This window comes from Ascochyta rabiei, chromosome 2 (assembly GCF_004011695.2).
Source record: "Ascochyta rabiei chromosome 2, complete sequence".
Classification (NCBI taxonomy): Eukaryota; Fungi; Ascomycota; class Dothideomycetes; order Pleosporales; family Didymellaceae; genus Ascochyta; species Ascochyta rabiei.
This window is the reverse complement of record NC_082406.1, coordinates 2278797-2291582: the sequence shown is the minus strand read 5'-3', so window position 1 is coordinate 2291582 and position 12786 is coordinate 2278797. Positions and strand designations below refer to the sequence as shown.

Below are 12786 nucleotides of genomic sequence, written 5' to 3'. Positions count from 1 at the left end.
ACCCTGTTCACCAGATATTGCAATTCACGTGGCACGAGAAAGCATGTACGTGTAGGCACTCATGTACGTGTAGACATTTCTTCATTCATGGGTTCGCAGAGGCTCCGTTTTTCGTGTTGCGCATAACTAGGGGTATTGTCGACACGTCTCTACGACTTGGCAGCGCCAGCCTTGAAGAGCACAATGTCACCGTCCTCGACGACGTAGTCCTTGCCCTTGGTCATGATCTTGCCCTTGGCCTTGACACTGGCTTCGTCACCCTCCTCCTTGAGGACGCTGTAGTTGTAGACGATAGCCTGGATGAAGGTCTTCTCGAAATCGCCGTGAATGACACCGGCTGCCTTGGGTGCCTTGGTGCCGTTGCGCAATGTCCATTGCCTGACCTCATCGGCACCGGTTGTGAAGAAGCTGCCAAGGTTGAGGGCCTTGCGCATGGTAAGGATGACCTTGGGAAGCGCAGACTTGGTGCCAAGGGTCTTGCACTCCTCAGCGGCCTCGGCGTCAGACATGGCAGCCAGACGCTCCTCGAACTGCACAGAGATGGGGATGACTGGGTCGCCAGTGGCGTTGGTCTTGACCCACTCGGCAATCTTGGGCAGGTGCTTGTTCTTCTGGCGGATGTAGTCCTTCTCGCTCAAGTTGACGAGGTAGACGACAGGCTTGGCCGAGAGAAGGAAGAGAGGGTTGATGACCTCGACCTGGTGGCATGGTCAGCGACAGTCCAGCAGGATGCTTTCCAGGTATAGATAGTGGGGTGTATGTCGATCAGATAAGGACTTCTTTTCAGAACGTTCCGGCGTTACGGGAACATCAAAGAGCTGGGATTATAGAGCAATCGCTCTTTGTCATCTTGTGACGGGGAGGGCAAGGTGTTGGAAAGACGTTCACGTACCTCCTTTGGGCCCCAGTCGCCCTTGCGGACGTCCTTGCCGTCCTTCAGCATGGCGAGAATCTTCTCCACGGTAGCCTGCTCCTCCTTGAGCTTCTTCATCTCCAGAGACTGACCACCACGTCTTGTCTCCTTGACGAGCTTCTCAAGAGCCTTCTCGACGAACTCAATGTCCTTGAGACGAAGCTCCTCGCTGATGATGTCCAAGTCACGGATGGGGTCAACGTCGCCCTCGACGTGGATAATCTCAGCATCGTCGAAGCATCGCACGACCTGGAAGATGGCATCGACGGCGCGAATGTGCGACAAGAAGGCGTTGCCCAGACCAGCACCGGTCGAGGCACCGCGCGTCAGACCGGCGATGTCGTAGACGGTCAGGTCGGCGGGAACCCTCGACTTGGGGTTGTACATCTTGCAGAGGTCATCGAAGCGGTCATCGGGGACGATGACGCGCGCCTCCTCAGGGTCGATGGTGGCATAGGGGAAGTTGGCGGGGTTGCCGAGCGAGCACCTGGTAATGGCCTGGAAGAGCGTGGATTTACCAACGTTGGCAAGGCCGACCTGGCGTTGACTGTTAACATGTGAGATGACGTTGACAGCGAGACAGGGCTCTCACTCACGATACCGCTCTTCAGACTGTTGCCAGGCCTGCCGAGCAGGAGCTTCTCCTCCTTGACGGCCTTCTTGGGGGGCATTTTCTTCTTCTTGGGTGCGCTCGCGTAGGTGCGAGTGCAGGCAGAGAGGATGAAAAATTGGTGTGGTGCGGGAGCAGAGAGGATGGGAGAGGAAAATGGGCGGGCAGTACTTGCGGCCGGCCGGCGAACAGTGGGTATCAAAGAAGAGAAAAGAAAGGCGAAAGAAGTGGTGGGGGGAATGGTGTATGTAATGAGGGGCAGAGAGAGCTCTGCAGCCTCCTCTCCTGCTTCCTGTGCTTGTGGGTGGCTGGTCCGAACGAAAATTCACGAGGGCGTTTAATAGGCCGTGGCGGCACGGACCATTGGAATTCGGCTACGGTGTCGAGTGCGTGCGCCTGCCAAGCGGTGTTTGGTCTTGCGCCCAGAACGGCAGGCACGCACGGGTCGAGCGTGGAGTGGAGCAGGCGCGTTCGAGGCGCGGTGCGGACGGGAGTGGGCTGGCGATGGCCCGCATGCTTGTGAGTCTGTGACCCTCCACCGAGTCCACCCTCCACCTCTCCACATCGATTGCTTGCCTGCTTGCCTGCGCCAACGGGCTGGCCCCGTCTTCCCTACCGTAACCTGTTCTTCCCCACCATAGTGCTACCTCGCACGCCAGACCGACCTGCGCCTGTAGTCGTCTCGGCGTTCCACCCAACACCCCAGTCACAGTCACATGCCCCAGCTACACCCCATCCCATCTACACCCACGCAACATGTCCTCGTCCAGTCGGCCCAAGCCAGCGCGCAAGAGCTCGGGCCAGAAGCACCGCAGCACACTGTCCCTGCAGAGGACGGAGGTGGTCATCAACGTCTACGATCTGCTCCCGCCAGGCAAGGTCTCCACCGTGCTGTGGGCTATAGGCAGCTCTCTCCTGCATTCAGGCGTCGTCATCGGCGATAGAGAATACGCATATGGCGGGCATGACCGGCGAGGTTTGACCGGCGTGTACTGGACCAAGCCGGCGCAAGAGCCTCCTGGTGGAACCTTCAAGCAGTCCATACTCCACGGCTTCTCATTCCGCCCAGCAGAGGAACTGGATGCAATCATACATCAAGTACGTGGGTCGCATTGCTTGAACACCAAACGATCGCTTACGCAGCCAGGCCTCTGAAGAATTCCAAGGAACCTCGTACAACCTGCTCACCAAAAACTGCAACCACTTCACGTCTTACCTCTGCGAGAAGCTCACTGGGCGACCGGCGCCAGGGTGGATCAACCGCGCCGCCAGCATAGGCGTAGCTCTCCCATGCGTTGTGCCACGGGAATGGATTGCGCCACCGGATTATGATACTGCGGATGGAGAGCTCCTTGACGAGGACTTTGACGAAAGAACGTCTATGCTGCGGCACGGCGAGCACCAAGCACGGTATCGCAGTGCTTCAGAGGAGACGGACCGACAGGAAGCGCGAATTCCTGGCAGCAGTAGTCGAGGTGAGCAAGGAGGCGCAAGAGGGGATCATCGGCATACGCCCGCAGACCATGGCGCCCGGCTGGTCCACGTCAAGAAAACCGATAGCAGTGGCCATGAGATACCGGCAGCGGAAAGAGCGCCCCTTGCAAAGAATTTGATATGACTCGTCCTATACGTACATGCACGTACATGCACGTACATGCTCGTACATTGCGCTGATATACAGTGGTCTCCCATGCGCCTGATGATGCCATAATGTACAGCTAACCACATCGGCTGGACCCGACTCTTTTGCAAGCCCTCCGCGTGCAAGCCCTGCTTTGCCTTGCACATGCTCCACCCTAACCCAGTCGCCTGGGCTTCTTGCTCCTCACACCTCCAAACTTCAGTCGCGTCGAGTCGGACAGCTTGACGATCAACGGCCTGATCTGCTTCCCTTCGGCGCCCAGAATGGCCTTGGTCACGGCCTCTCTCCCTGGGCCGAAGCCGCGGTAGATGAGCTCCAGCTTTTGAATCTGGGGCAGCAGGCCCTTGTCCTTGATTCTGCTCATGACGAAGGCGGCCAGCTGGTAGCCGGCGTCGTACGTCCCCCGTCCGGCCTTCCTGAAGCCAATGTTGCCGCAGGAGACGGAGATGAGCGAGTCGCGGTTCGGCTTGGCGAGTGTGATGTGCGTGTTGTGCTTGGTTGCGTAGATGTTGAGCTTGTGCCGCTCGTCCTCGTCCCAGTCCTGGATGATCGAGTTCCTCATGCTTCCCTCGTCCTGGCCGGGGATCATGTTGGAGAAGTAGTTGGGGTCGGCGCGCTTGAAGTTGCCCTCGACGTTGCCCAGGAGCGAGTCGAGCGTCTGCGACGGCTTGTCGCCATCGCGGCCAAAGGCGAGCGTGCGCGCGGTGTGGGACAAGGGCCGCCGACACGATGCGCAGGCCGCCGACGTCAAGGAGCGGAGGGCGCGCAGGCCGGTGCTGGTAGGGGCGGCCATGGTGGGTGTGCTGCTCGTAGGGGTGGGGGCGGCAATGGCAATGGCAATGGCAATGGCAGCTGACCATGTTCCTGCGCCAAACTTCTTCTGCCGGCTTCGATGCGCAGACGGACGTTGGCCAAAGCTTTCCGAAATATCTTGCCGCATGACACTCCGCACCTTCCCTCTCCCCCTTCTCCGCCGCCCACTCTCTGACCTGACTTCACCCGGGCAGGATCCATTTCGGCTTCTGTCATTCCATCTCACACGCACCTGCCACCCAGGATGCCGCCCCACACAGCAGCCACACTCGCCGCCAGGGCGCGAGGCTGCATACAGCCGGCGAGCACATACGGACGCGCAGCCGCATACCGGCGGTTATCCACCGCGCCATTGGCGCCGCGGTCATTGGCGACACAGCCATCGCTCTCTGCTGATGCATCGCCCCTCACGTTCCTGCGAAGCACCTTCCTGCCGCAAGACGTCCTCTTCCGCACCGCCGCCGCACATGCACGCCACTTCTCCTCGCAGTCTGCCCGCTACCAGCAGGCGCAGGCGCAGAAGCAGAAGGACGCAAAGGACGCAAAGGACGTAAAGGACGAGGCCGCTGAGTCCCAAGCCGGCCCCAAGAAGGCTGCCGACGAGCAGAGCAAAGAGGAAGAAGACGCCAAGGCGAAGAAGGAGGGCGACGAGGACGCCGGCGAGCAGCAAGACGGCGAAGAGGGCAAGAAGAAGGGCGAGAAGCAGGACAAGCCGCCGCCACCGCCCCACGGCGACAAGACCCCATGGCAGGTCTTCACCGAGACTCTGCAGCAGGAGTTCCAGGCCTCGAAGGAGTGGAACGAGTCCACCAAGCAGCTGTCCGGAGGCATCCATGACTTCACCCAGGATCCTCGCGTTCAGAAGGCGAAAGAGGCGTCAGAGGCGGCCAAGACAAAGACCGCAGCAGCGCTGAAGGCCACAGCATCAGCCGTTGGCCACGGTGCTGCATGGACGTGGGACACCATGCCCGTCAAGGGCGTCCGAGCTGCTGCCCGAGTCACGGGAACCGGGCTCGACTACGCCACGCGGCCAGTGCGCCAGACCAAGGCCTTCCAAGCCGTCAAGGAGACCATCGACGACGGCAGCTCCTCCCGCTACGGAGGCTGGGTCGAGAAGGAGGAGCGCAGGAAGCGAAGGGAGTTGCGCGAGCTGAACGAGCTCCGGCGAACCGGCGGGAGACCCATCGGACCCATGGAGGAGGACATTGAGTATGTGACATGGGCAAACGCTTGTAAACCCGTACTAACATGACCGCAGGGCCGGCACCAACGTCACACTCCACAAGGATGCAAAGTACAAGGAGGTCTGGAGAGACTGGAAGGACAACTCCAAGATCGCCCAGGGCTTCTTCAGCATGAAGCAGACGTACGGCGAGTCCGACAACGCCATCATCACGACCGCTCGCAGCATCACCGACCGCATCACTGGCTTCTTCGCCGAGAACGAGACCGCCATGGTCATCAAGAAGTTCCGCGAGATGGACCCCAACTTCCAGATGGAGCCGTTCCTCACCGAGATGCGCGAATACATTCTGCCTGAAGTCCTAGACGCCTACGTCAAGGGCGACATCGACGTCCTGAAGCAGTGGCTCTCTGCGGCGCAATACTCGGTCTACGCCGCCCTCATGCAGCAGTACAAGACCGCCGGTCTCAAGTCCGACGGCAAGATCGTCGACATCCGCGGTGTCGACGTCCTGAACGCCAAGCTGCTCGAGCCTGGTGAGATCCCCGTCTTCATCCTCACCGCTCGCACACAGGAGGTGCACGTCTACAGGAACGCAAAGTCGGGCGAGCTTGCCTCGGGCATGGACGACAAGGTCCAGCAGGTCACATACGCCATCGGCGTCACCAGGATACCCGAAGACGTCAACAACCCGGAGACAAGAGGATGGAGACTGATCGAGCTCCAGAAGAGCGCTAGGGATTACTACTGATCTACTCGCGCCCCCTCTACTTGTTCCTTCTCACAAGTTGTACTACTACCATGTTTGTTGCATCAATTCTCACGCGCGTTGGCGGTGGCTTCCTTCGCCGTCTCGCTCCGGCATCCTCCGGCGTCTAAAATGGCTTCCCCCTTGGTCTGTTATTACCACCACTCTGTCTTACTATGCATGTCTCCCCTTACGAGACGCACCTTCTCTCCAGGGTCACGGAAGTGGGGTTGGATGAGCGCGCGCAGCGCTCGGCATCATGATACACTTCACTTCCCCACTCTGTACGTATATTTGTATAATACTTGGATGGCGACGCGACGCGACGAGACGAGACGATTGGGTGGAATGCGATATTGGATTGGGAAGAAAGACGATGTGTGTATAAGAGTAGAGCCACGTGTGTGGCTGAATGGATTCGTATGGATCTACAAGCACATCGTGCCCGCTGCGCTTGCGTTGCTGACCGTGTGGATAGAGTGTGCTACTCGATCCTGATATCCGTATCTGTACTGCTCGACATCACGTTTCCATACCCTTTCCCCTTCTTCTAACCATTCCTTCTCAGTTCTGCTTGCCATCACCACCGACCCCCGCCCAGCGTGTGCATGTGGTACCACGTAATCTCGCCACGAGAACGACACGGTCGCCGGTAGTAGCAAGTCTTATTCGGCCGTTGCATCTCCAGATCGGGATACATGTCCAGAGCGCGCTTCAAGACCTGCCTGTCAGCGACACCGCTAGTCGTAGCCACCGTCTTCCCTGCGTACTCCTGGCCTTGGAATCGGCGCTGCCACTTCACCTCCGCCATATGGGCGGTCAGACGCGCCGTCCCAGGGCGCACTACGAAACGCAACTCCATGCCCAGCCCCTTCACCAGAGACTGAAACCAATGCAAGCCGGGATGTTCGCGGAAGGTGGCGGGGTTGGACACTGGGAGGACGATGCGGCTCGCGTCAGGCGATGTGGTGGTGCTCAGCATGCGCAGGACGAGCGCGAGGTTAAGCCCACTGACACCACCGACGCGGTATCGTGGGTGTGCTCTCAGTTCTTCAGCCGTGCAAGCAGACCCCCTGCCCCTCGAGGACTCGTGTCGCCGTTCCTCGTGCATCTCAATCTCTCCGTCCGTCTGGTACACACACCTCAGCACCCGCGCCGCATGAGACTCCCCCCGAAATTCAACCCGCAGCACCACGCCCCTTACCCTGTCGAACCGCCCCACGCGCTGCAAGAACGCAAAGTACGTGAGCGTATCCGGACCCACTGCAAACGTATTCTGCTCGTAGAAGATAGGCAGGCTCTCGCTCCGGATCTTCCTACTGACGCGCGTGAGGTCCAGAAGCTTAGCCACGAAGTTGTGAAAAACGCCGTTGTCGTCGTGGAATTTCGGATCGCCGGTTCTGCTGGCTTGATCGCAGAGGTGCGGTAGGATGGCGTTTTCGATCGCGAGGGCGTGGGTGTAGACGCGCTCTCTGAGCTCTTGCGGCAGGGCTAGAAAGCGAGGAAACCAATAGAGCGGTGGGGGTAGGTTGAAGAATGAGAATTCTGGAGACGGTGGGCGTTGAGGTGGTGATGTTGAGGAGAGGGCGGTGAGGTATGACAGTGGCACCTCTTGCTCTTGCTCTTGCTCTCCCTTCCCTATCCTATCTACATCTACATCTACATCTACATCTGCATCTACATCTGCATAACAGTCAGCAAACCACTCATCTCACACCACCACACCGCAAAAAACACATGATCGCCACACCAGGCCACCACAGCCCAAGCGAGGCCCCAAAAGCAACACTCGGTCAAGGCAGCTAGGAAAAACTGGCCTCAGACCCATTCATCTGCTCACTCCCTGCTTTCACCGCCACCTCGATGGATCGTGCTTACCAACGGCTTCATACCCAGTCAAGCGCAGCAGTCCGACTCGCGTCTCGGCACGGTGCGCCATCGTGGCGGTCAGGAAGGTTGGCGACTGACCTTTCGTTTGTTCTTCTTTCGAGGGAGTGGCGCGCAACGGAGACGCACCAGCTACTTGGTTGCGTGTATCGTACTCACGTGCCCTGTTCGAGGCAGTCAAGTCCGAGTGAGTGTAAGTAGCACCTTTGTAAAGTAGGGATGAAGCGAGGTGGGTTGAATTACGCAAATTCAAACAAGGGGGGGGGGGGGGGTTTGGAAGGTGAAGGTGAGAGGTGGAAGGTCTGGTGAAGTGGATTTGTACACTTTGAACCGAATCTATATGCCTACTTGATAGCGGTGTTTCGTTGGTGAGTAGTACTAGTAGCGCACAACCAATAATCAAATAATGCATTCGCTCAGTGAAGGATGCGTTCGAATGCAAAACATGTTACGGTTCGCTCAACTCACTAACCTACTCACCCACCATCCCTCTCCACCCTATCAAGAGCACGACCCCATATTCACATCCAGCCGCCAACCTGTCACCTCAGTCCCTGGTCTCGACTGGCGTGTAGGAACGCAGCCAGAGGGTACAAACCACAAGGGAAGAAACCAGTCCTCGGGTAGCCTCTCCGGTTCGCTCAACCAACCCACCACAGCCCGTTCACAGCTCTCTTCTACAGCCACCGAACCAAATGCACTGAACACACCACCTACCTCCATGCTCGACCCCGCGGCCCTGGTTCCCGATGATATCCAGTACTTCGCATCGTCCGTTGGAGCAGACAACATCGGCCCCCCAAACGAGGGAGTGTTGTGCTGCACACCACGCCCTGCTTCCCCCCGCGCGGTCCTCCAAAAGTCGCGGACATACTCGTGTCCAGATGGGTTTTTGGTGGGTTGGTTGGATGGTGGGCCGTCCGCCGGAAATGGGAAGACGAATGCCGCGTCGGTGTGTTCACGATTGCACAAGTTGTGGGGACCACCGATCCGTGGTAGCGAGGAGCGGCTATTTTGAGGGTGTGGTACCGGGTGTTGATCTGAAGTGGCAGTGGATACGTGCAAAAGTGATGTAGATGAGATGCTGTGTGATCGCTGCGCCATGTGACGGGGTCTCGCGTCTCATGTGCATAAGATTCTCGATCAAAACGAGTTTTCTTCGTTTTCTATCATGCGTCTACCATCTCTTCCCGCTCCCTTCGTTGAAGTCGCCGCCCCTCCTCTCCTTCTCGAGGCGCTCATCAAACTCGCGCTGCGCTCTCTCCCGCTCGACGTCCCTGTCCTCTCTGCCCTCGACGAAAGCAAAGTTGTCGCCCACTGTCGAGCCCTCGGCACCGCTCTGGCGCGCTGATGCAAATCGCTGGATTCGCTCTTGCTGCGAGGTGCCCTGAGATGACGAGGAGTTACCAGCACCACGGCGGAGACGGTCCCATGAGGATTCACCAGGACGGGAAGATTGGGTCTCGGCGTTTGCGGCTTCGGATTGGAAGAGACCGCCTGTGGGTGAGGCATCGTCGTCGAAAGGCGAGGATGAGGACGACGACTGGGCGGATTGGTAGGCAGGTTGACGGCGACTTCTGGCGTTGGTTGAAGGCGCGGGCTGTCGCTGTGAAGCAGGCTGTGATGCATCTGAGGGGAAGTCATCGCCCCAAGAAGAAGACGATGAAGAAGAACCCCACGACTCGTTTCCGGCCGTCGGACTCATGTCATCTCCATCCCCACCCGCAAGCGGTGGTGGCTGTCGTCGTTCCTGGCCCCTGCCACCGTACGGTGGTGTCATGCCGCCTGTTCCCTCCTGTCGTCTCCGGGCTTCAAAATCCTTCCGCCTTTCCTCAATCATTCTGCCCCTCTGCTCATTCGCCCTGTCATCCCTCCCACTTGCAGCCTTGATCTCTGCCCCAAACTGCTCCAGCTTCGGATCCACGCTCGTCTCATATGCCGCGATAGGCTGCGCAATCAGCTGTCCAATGATGTTTCCCATCTGGCCCGCAACCAGCGCATACAATCCAAATCTCCACGTATGCCTTGCCAGATTCGCCGCGGGGCCCTTGATAGGCCCAAATTTGTTCACATCAATGCTCTCGACCTTTGGCTTGTAGAACGGGTACTGGTACGTGCTCATCGTCGCATACCACCTGTAGACTCCACCCGCCGCACCGCCCGCAGCGTAGTAACTTTTGCTCTTTTCGAGCTTGTAGATGTGGAAGGCAAGAGCTTGCGCCTCCTCTGGGTGCAAAGTGCGACCGAGTTTCTTCTCGGCGAATTTGAGAGTTGTATCGGCTTTGAAGCGGATTGCGCGTTCGGAAAAGCCTATGAAGGGGCCGATGAGGGGTATGGGTCGGGGCATGGAGGAGGCGTCGAAGCGCTCGCCGGTTGCGAGCGGAGGCGATGATGGGGACGCATATGGGTCGTTGTCGGAGGGGCTGGGATTGTCGCTGAAGCTCTCTGGAGCTGTGTTTTCTACGTCTTGGAGCACCATCTTGGTCAGTTTGGCTGTGATTGTGGTGCGGATATGTCGTGTTAGAAAGGTCCGAACGGAGGCGTGAGGTGATTCATGAAGCTTGAGCTCAGGTTCGCAATGACCTCATGCAAAAGCGCACCGACCAGTTCGGACTTCAACAACCATGCTGCGGCGGTCTTGGTGAGAAGCCGAACATGAGGCCCGATTTACACACATGTTGGTAACAGAACACTCTTCAGTATATGATGTAGATAGAATATATTGTTGCTACCGGCTCTACAACAGTCGGCGCAGATATATCGCTAGATTATCCAGCTCAATACTTATACACATGTGTAGGAACGGAAGAAAGCTAAATGCCCAACCACAAGATGCTTGACAGGGAAAGCGCCGAAGAACGCCAAAGAAATGTATCCTCTTCCACCTATGCTTTGACAGCTCACCACGCAATGTGAAGTCAGCTACATCGACTTGGCACACCGGTATTGCTCGAGGAGTTGGCGTGGCGAAGAGGACCAAGATACGCGTGAGACTGTTGGCCTGCAGAGACGCGGTTCTGCTATAGGCCCATTTGGCCCAAACGTGGGATATGCAGAGCCAGGTTTCGAGATTGATGCTGGACCGTGTCTGAATGTCAAGCAACAAGATGACTGAAGAAGGCAATGTTAGCATGGCTGTGATGTGTCTACATAATAACACAGCGACAACCAGCTGTTGGTTCTTCTCCATCGTCTCGAGCTTTTGAGCTTTTGCCAGTCTTTGCGTTCTCTTCATCGTCAACAACCTCCTGAGGCTTGATGGTCATGTGGACAACGTTCGGGGCTTCTGTTTGGAACCGGCAATCTAGACAAGGTCAGTAAGGGCGCTCACATGTTGAGCGGTCATGCTCCTTGGGAATCTTGCTGCTTGCAAGTGTGGTAGGAAAAGACTATGAGTGTTTGAAAGCAAGCAAGGAAAGCTTTACGAAACAAGATCAAACAGAGCGGCTCTCTTACCTTTTAGAGGTGAATTGTCGTCCAACATTCGTCCAAAGTGAATCAGCCTTATCGAGCTTGGTGAGGTGGGCCGGGGTTCCCATTCTACAACCGAATCGGGTTAGCAATTCTGTACAAGATGCCGGTGAAGCGTGGCTGTGTAGAAGTGCATATGCGCCGAGTACGGAAATACGATGCGCACATGAGAGATCATCTGGTCTTCTGCCTTTGCGCAGTCGATAGCGTAGCTGAGAAGAAATGCTCGACAGCGTATACCGCCATCAGATTTCGTCAAGCCTTGGTGAAAACGGAAAGGAGAGGAGATGCTTTATCCGAGACGTACCTTCTCGCCAGTCTCGCCATATCAACTCTTTCAGCGTGTATACGCTGATGTTATATGGGTCCATGTCTTCCACTGTAACATTGCGCTTCTTCAGATACTTTTCGTCGATCTTGTATGGGTGCCTAGCTCCTGTGGTAAGAAGCAGCATTATGACAACGGTAGGTCCATTGGTGTTGTCGGGATTGGCCGCTGGCCCATCTGTTGAGGGTCCAAGAGCTGCCTCGGTTTCTGTCCGACTGAGCTCTGTGCGAGTGGCAGGCGTTGGCGACGAGGACGTGTGCGGTTGCGCGCCTTCTGACGGACTGATGTCGGTAATGTTTGTGAATTCTACCGGGGCAATCTGAGGAGCTGCGGAGTCGAGTGGGGTGGTGTTCGTGGTCGCCGGCGCGCCGCCAGACGGGGAGAGCGTCGTCATCTCTACAACGCTTGAAGACAGGGTGTCGCGGCCAGGCTCTGTTTGCGAAACTGGGACGGACGGTTGAGGAAGATTGTGTGTGGTCGTCGACGGCTGGTCCAGCGAAGGAGTCGTCATGGCCGGCCGAAATAACCCTGCTTGCGCGACGTGCCCGGGGACAAGGATGGCAAGACCACGCCAAGCGAGTGAAAAGCCACGAATGGACGAACGGTGAGGCGCACTACAATGCGCGGGGGCGGTGCAGCGTTTCTGCAGCGAGTGTGGTGGGTGTGGTGAGTGTGGCGAGTGTGGCGGCGGATATGGGAGGTGAAAGCTGAAGGGCGGGTGGAGGAAAGGTGCAGCAGAGTCGCCCGTGCTCGCCGCTGGTTCCTCCGCAATTCGATGGACGGCAAGAGCGATCCGCTGGCTCCACCTGGCTTACCCCAAAGTCCGGTTCAGACGCCCGTAGCCGAGGGACTACTCTGCGGCCAGATCGTGCAGACTGTTGATCACCAAGCTTGCACTGTCGCTGTCGTCTTCTTGAATCCAAAATCCACAAGATCGGGCGCGCTTTTGACCGGCTGTGCTTTGCGCGAGCAACGGCCTTATTCTGGCGCGTTCAGCGACTGCCCCTGCATGCCCCTGTGCAGTCATCTTGGCCATGCGTTCGTTAGTATGTACTGTTCAACGGTCTAGAGAGAGTCGCATGGATCATGTCCATGGCAACCGAACATCTCAAATCGACAATGGATATCGTGAGAAACACATGTGCCACCGTCTTGGGCGTTGACGTAATGTGCCTTCGGCGTACTAGTGGT

General features: G+C 57.6%; 7 protein-coding genes across 7 annotated transcripts, besides 9 other annotated features; 2 read left to right on the top strand and 5 right to left on the bottom strand.

Annotated features, from left to right (window-relative positions):
* Window positions 1–149: 149 nt before the first annotated feature.
* Window positions 150–1584, bottom strand: EKO05_0001630 (Obg-like ATPase; the record flags this gene model as incomplete). The annotated part of the gene is made up of 3 exons (XM_038937351.2): window positions 150–698; window positions 893–1450; window positions 1510–1584. The coding sequence occupies 3 exons, from the start codon at window positions 1582–1584 to the stop codon at window positions 150–152; spliced, it is 1182 nt and encodes a 393-aa protein (XP_038802386.2).
* Window positions 209–251: a tandem repeat.
* A 695-nt stretch (window positions 1585–2279) lies between the features above and the next one.
* EKO05_0001629 (uncharacterized protein) lies at window positions 2280–3141 on the top strand (the record flags this gene model as incomplete). The annotated part of the gene is made up of 2 exons (XM_038937631.1): window positions 2280–2621; window positions 2671–3141. 2 exons carry the CDS (start codon window positions 2280–2282, stop codon window positions 3139–3141), a joined length of 813 nt encoding a protein of 270 aa, XP_038802385.1.
* Window positions 3142–3319: 178 nt separating this feature from the next.
* Window positions 3320–4105, bottom strand: EKO05_0001628 (uncharacterized protein; the record flags this gene model as incomplete). The annotated part of the gene is made up of 1 exon (XM_038945020.1): window positions 3320–4105. The coding sequence occupies one exon, from the start codon at window positions 4103–4105 to the stop codon at window positions 3320–3322; it is 786 nt and encodes a 261-aa protein (XP_038802384.1).
* Window positions 3641–3685: a tandem repeat.
* Window positions 3989–4016: a tandem repeat.
* Window positions 4106–4222: 117 nt separating the features above from the next.
* EKO05_0001627 (protein translocase subunit) lies at window positions 4223–5912 on the top strand (the record flags this gene model as incomplete). The annotated part of the gene is made up of 2 exons (XM_038937447.1): window positions 4223–5187; window positions 5237–5912. 2 exons carry the CDS (start codon window positions 4223–4225, stop codon window positions 5910–5912), a joined length of 1641 nt encoding a protein of 546 aa, XP_038802383.1.
* A 309-nt stretch (window positions 5913–6221) lies between these two features.
* Window positions 6222–6247: a tandem repeat.
* A 242-nt stretch (window positions 6248–6489) lies between these two features.
* On the bottom strand, window positions 6490–7848 carry EKO05_0001626 (uncharacterized protein; the record flags this gene model as incomplete). Its single annotated transcript, XM_059635720.1, has 2 exons — window positions 6490–7592; window positions 7788–7848. The coding sequence occupies 2 exons, from the start codon at window positions 7846–7848 to the stop codon at window positions 6490–6492; spliced, it is 1164 nt and encodes a 387-aa protein (XP_059491703.1).
* Window positions 7555–7594: a tandem repeat.
* Window positions 7849–8072: 224 nt separating the features above from the next.
* Window positions 8073–8107: a tandem repeat.
* A 581-nt stretch (window positions 8108–8688) lies between these two features.
* Window positions 8689–8712: a tandem repeat.
* Window positions 8713–8973: 261 nt separating this feature from the next.
* Window positions 8974–10275, bottom strand: EKO05_0001625 (uncharacterized protein; the record flags this gene model as incomplete). The annotated part of the gene is made up of 1 exon (XM_059635719.1): window positions 8974–10275. One exon carries the CDS (start codon window positions 10273–10275, stop codon window positions 8974–8976), a length of 1302 nt encoding a protein of 433 aa, XP_059491702.1.
* Window positions 9447–9469: a tandem repeat.
* Window positions 10276–10942: 667 nt separating the features above from the next.
* On the bottom strand, window positions 10943–12106 carry EKO05_0001624 (uncharacterized protein; the record flags this gene model as incomplete). The annotated part of the gene is made up of 3 exons (XM_038937598.2): window positions 10943–11100; window positions 11253–11336; window positions 11575–12106. The coding sequence occupies 3 exons, from the start codon at window positions 12104–12106 to the stop codon at window positions 10943–10945; spliced, it is 774 nt and encodes a 257-aa protein (XP_038802380.2).
* Window positions 12107–12243: 137 nt separating this feature from the next.
* Window positions 12244–12282: a tandem repeat.
* Window positions 12283–12786: the final 504 nt, after the last annotated feature.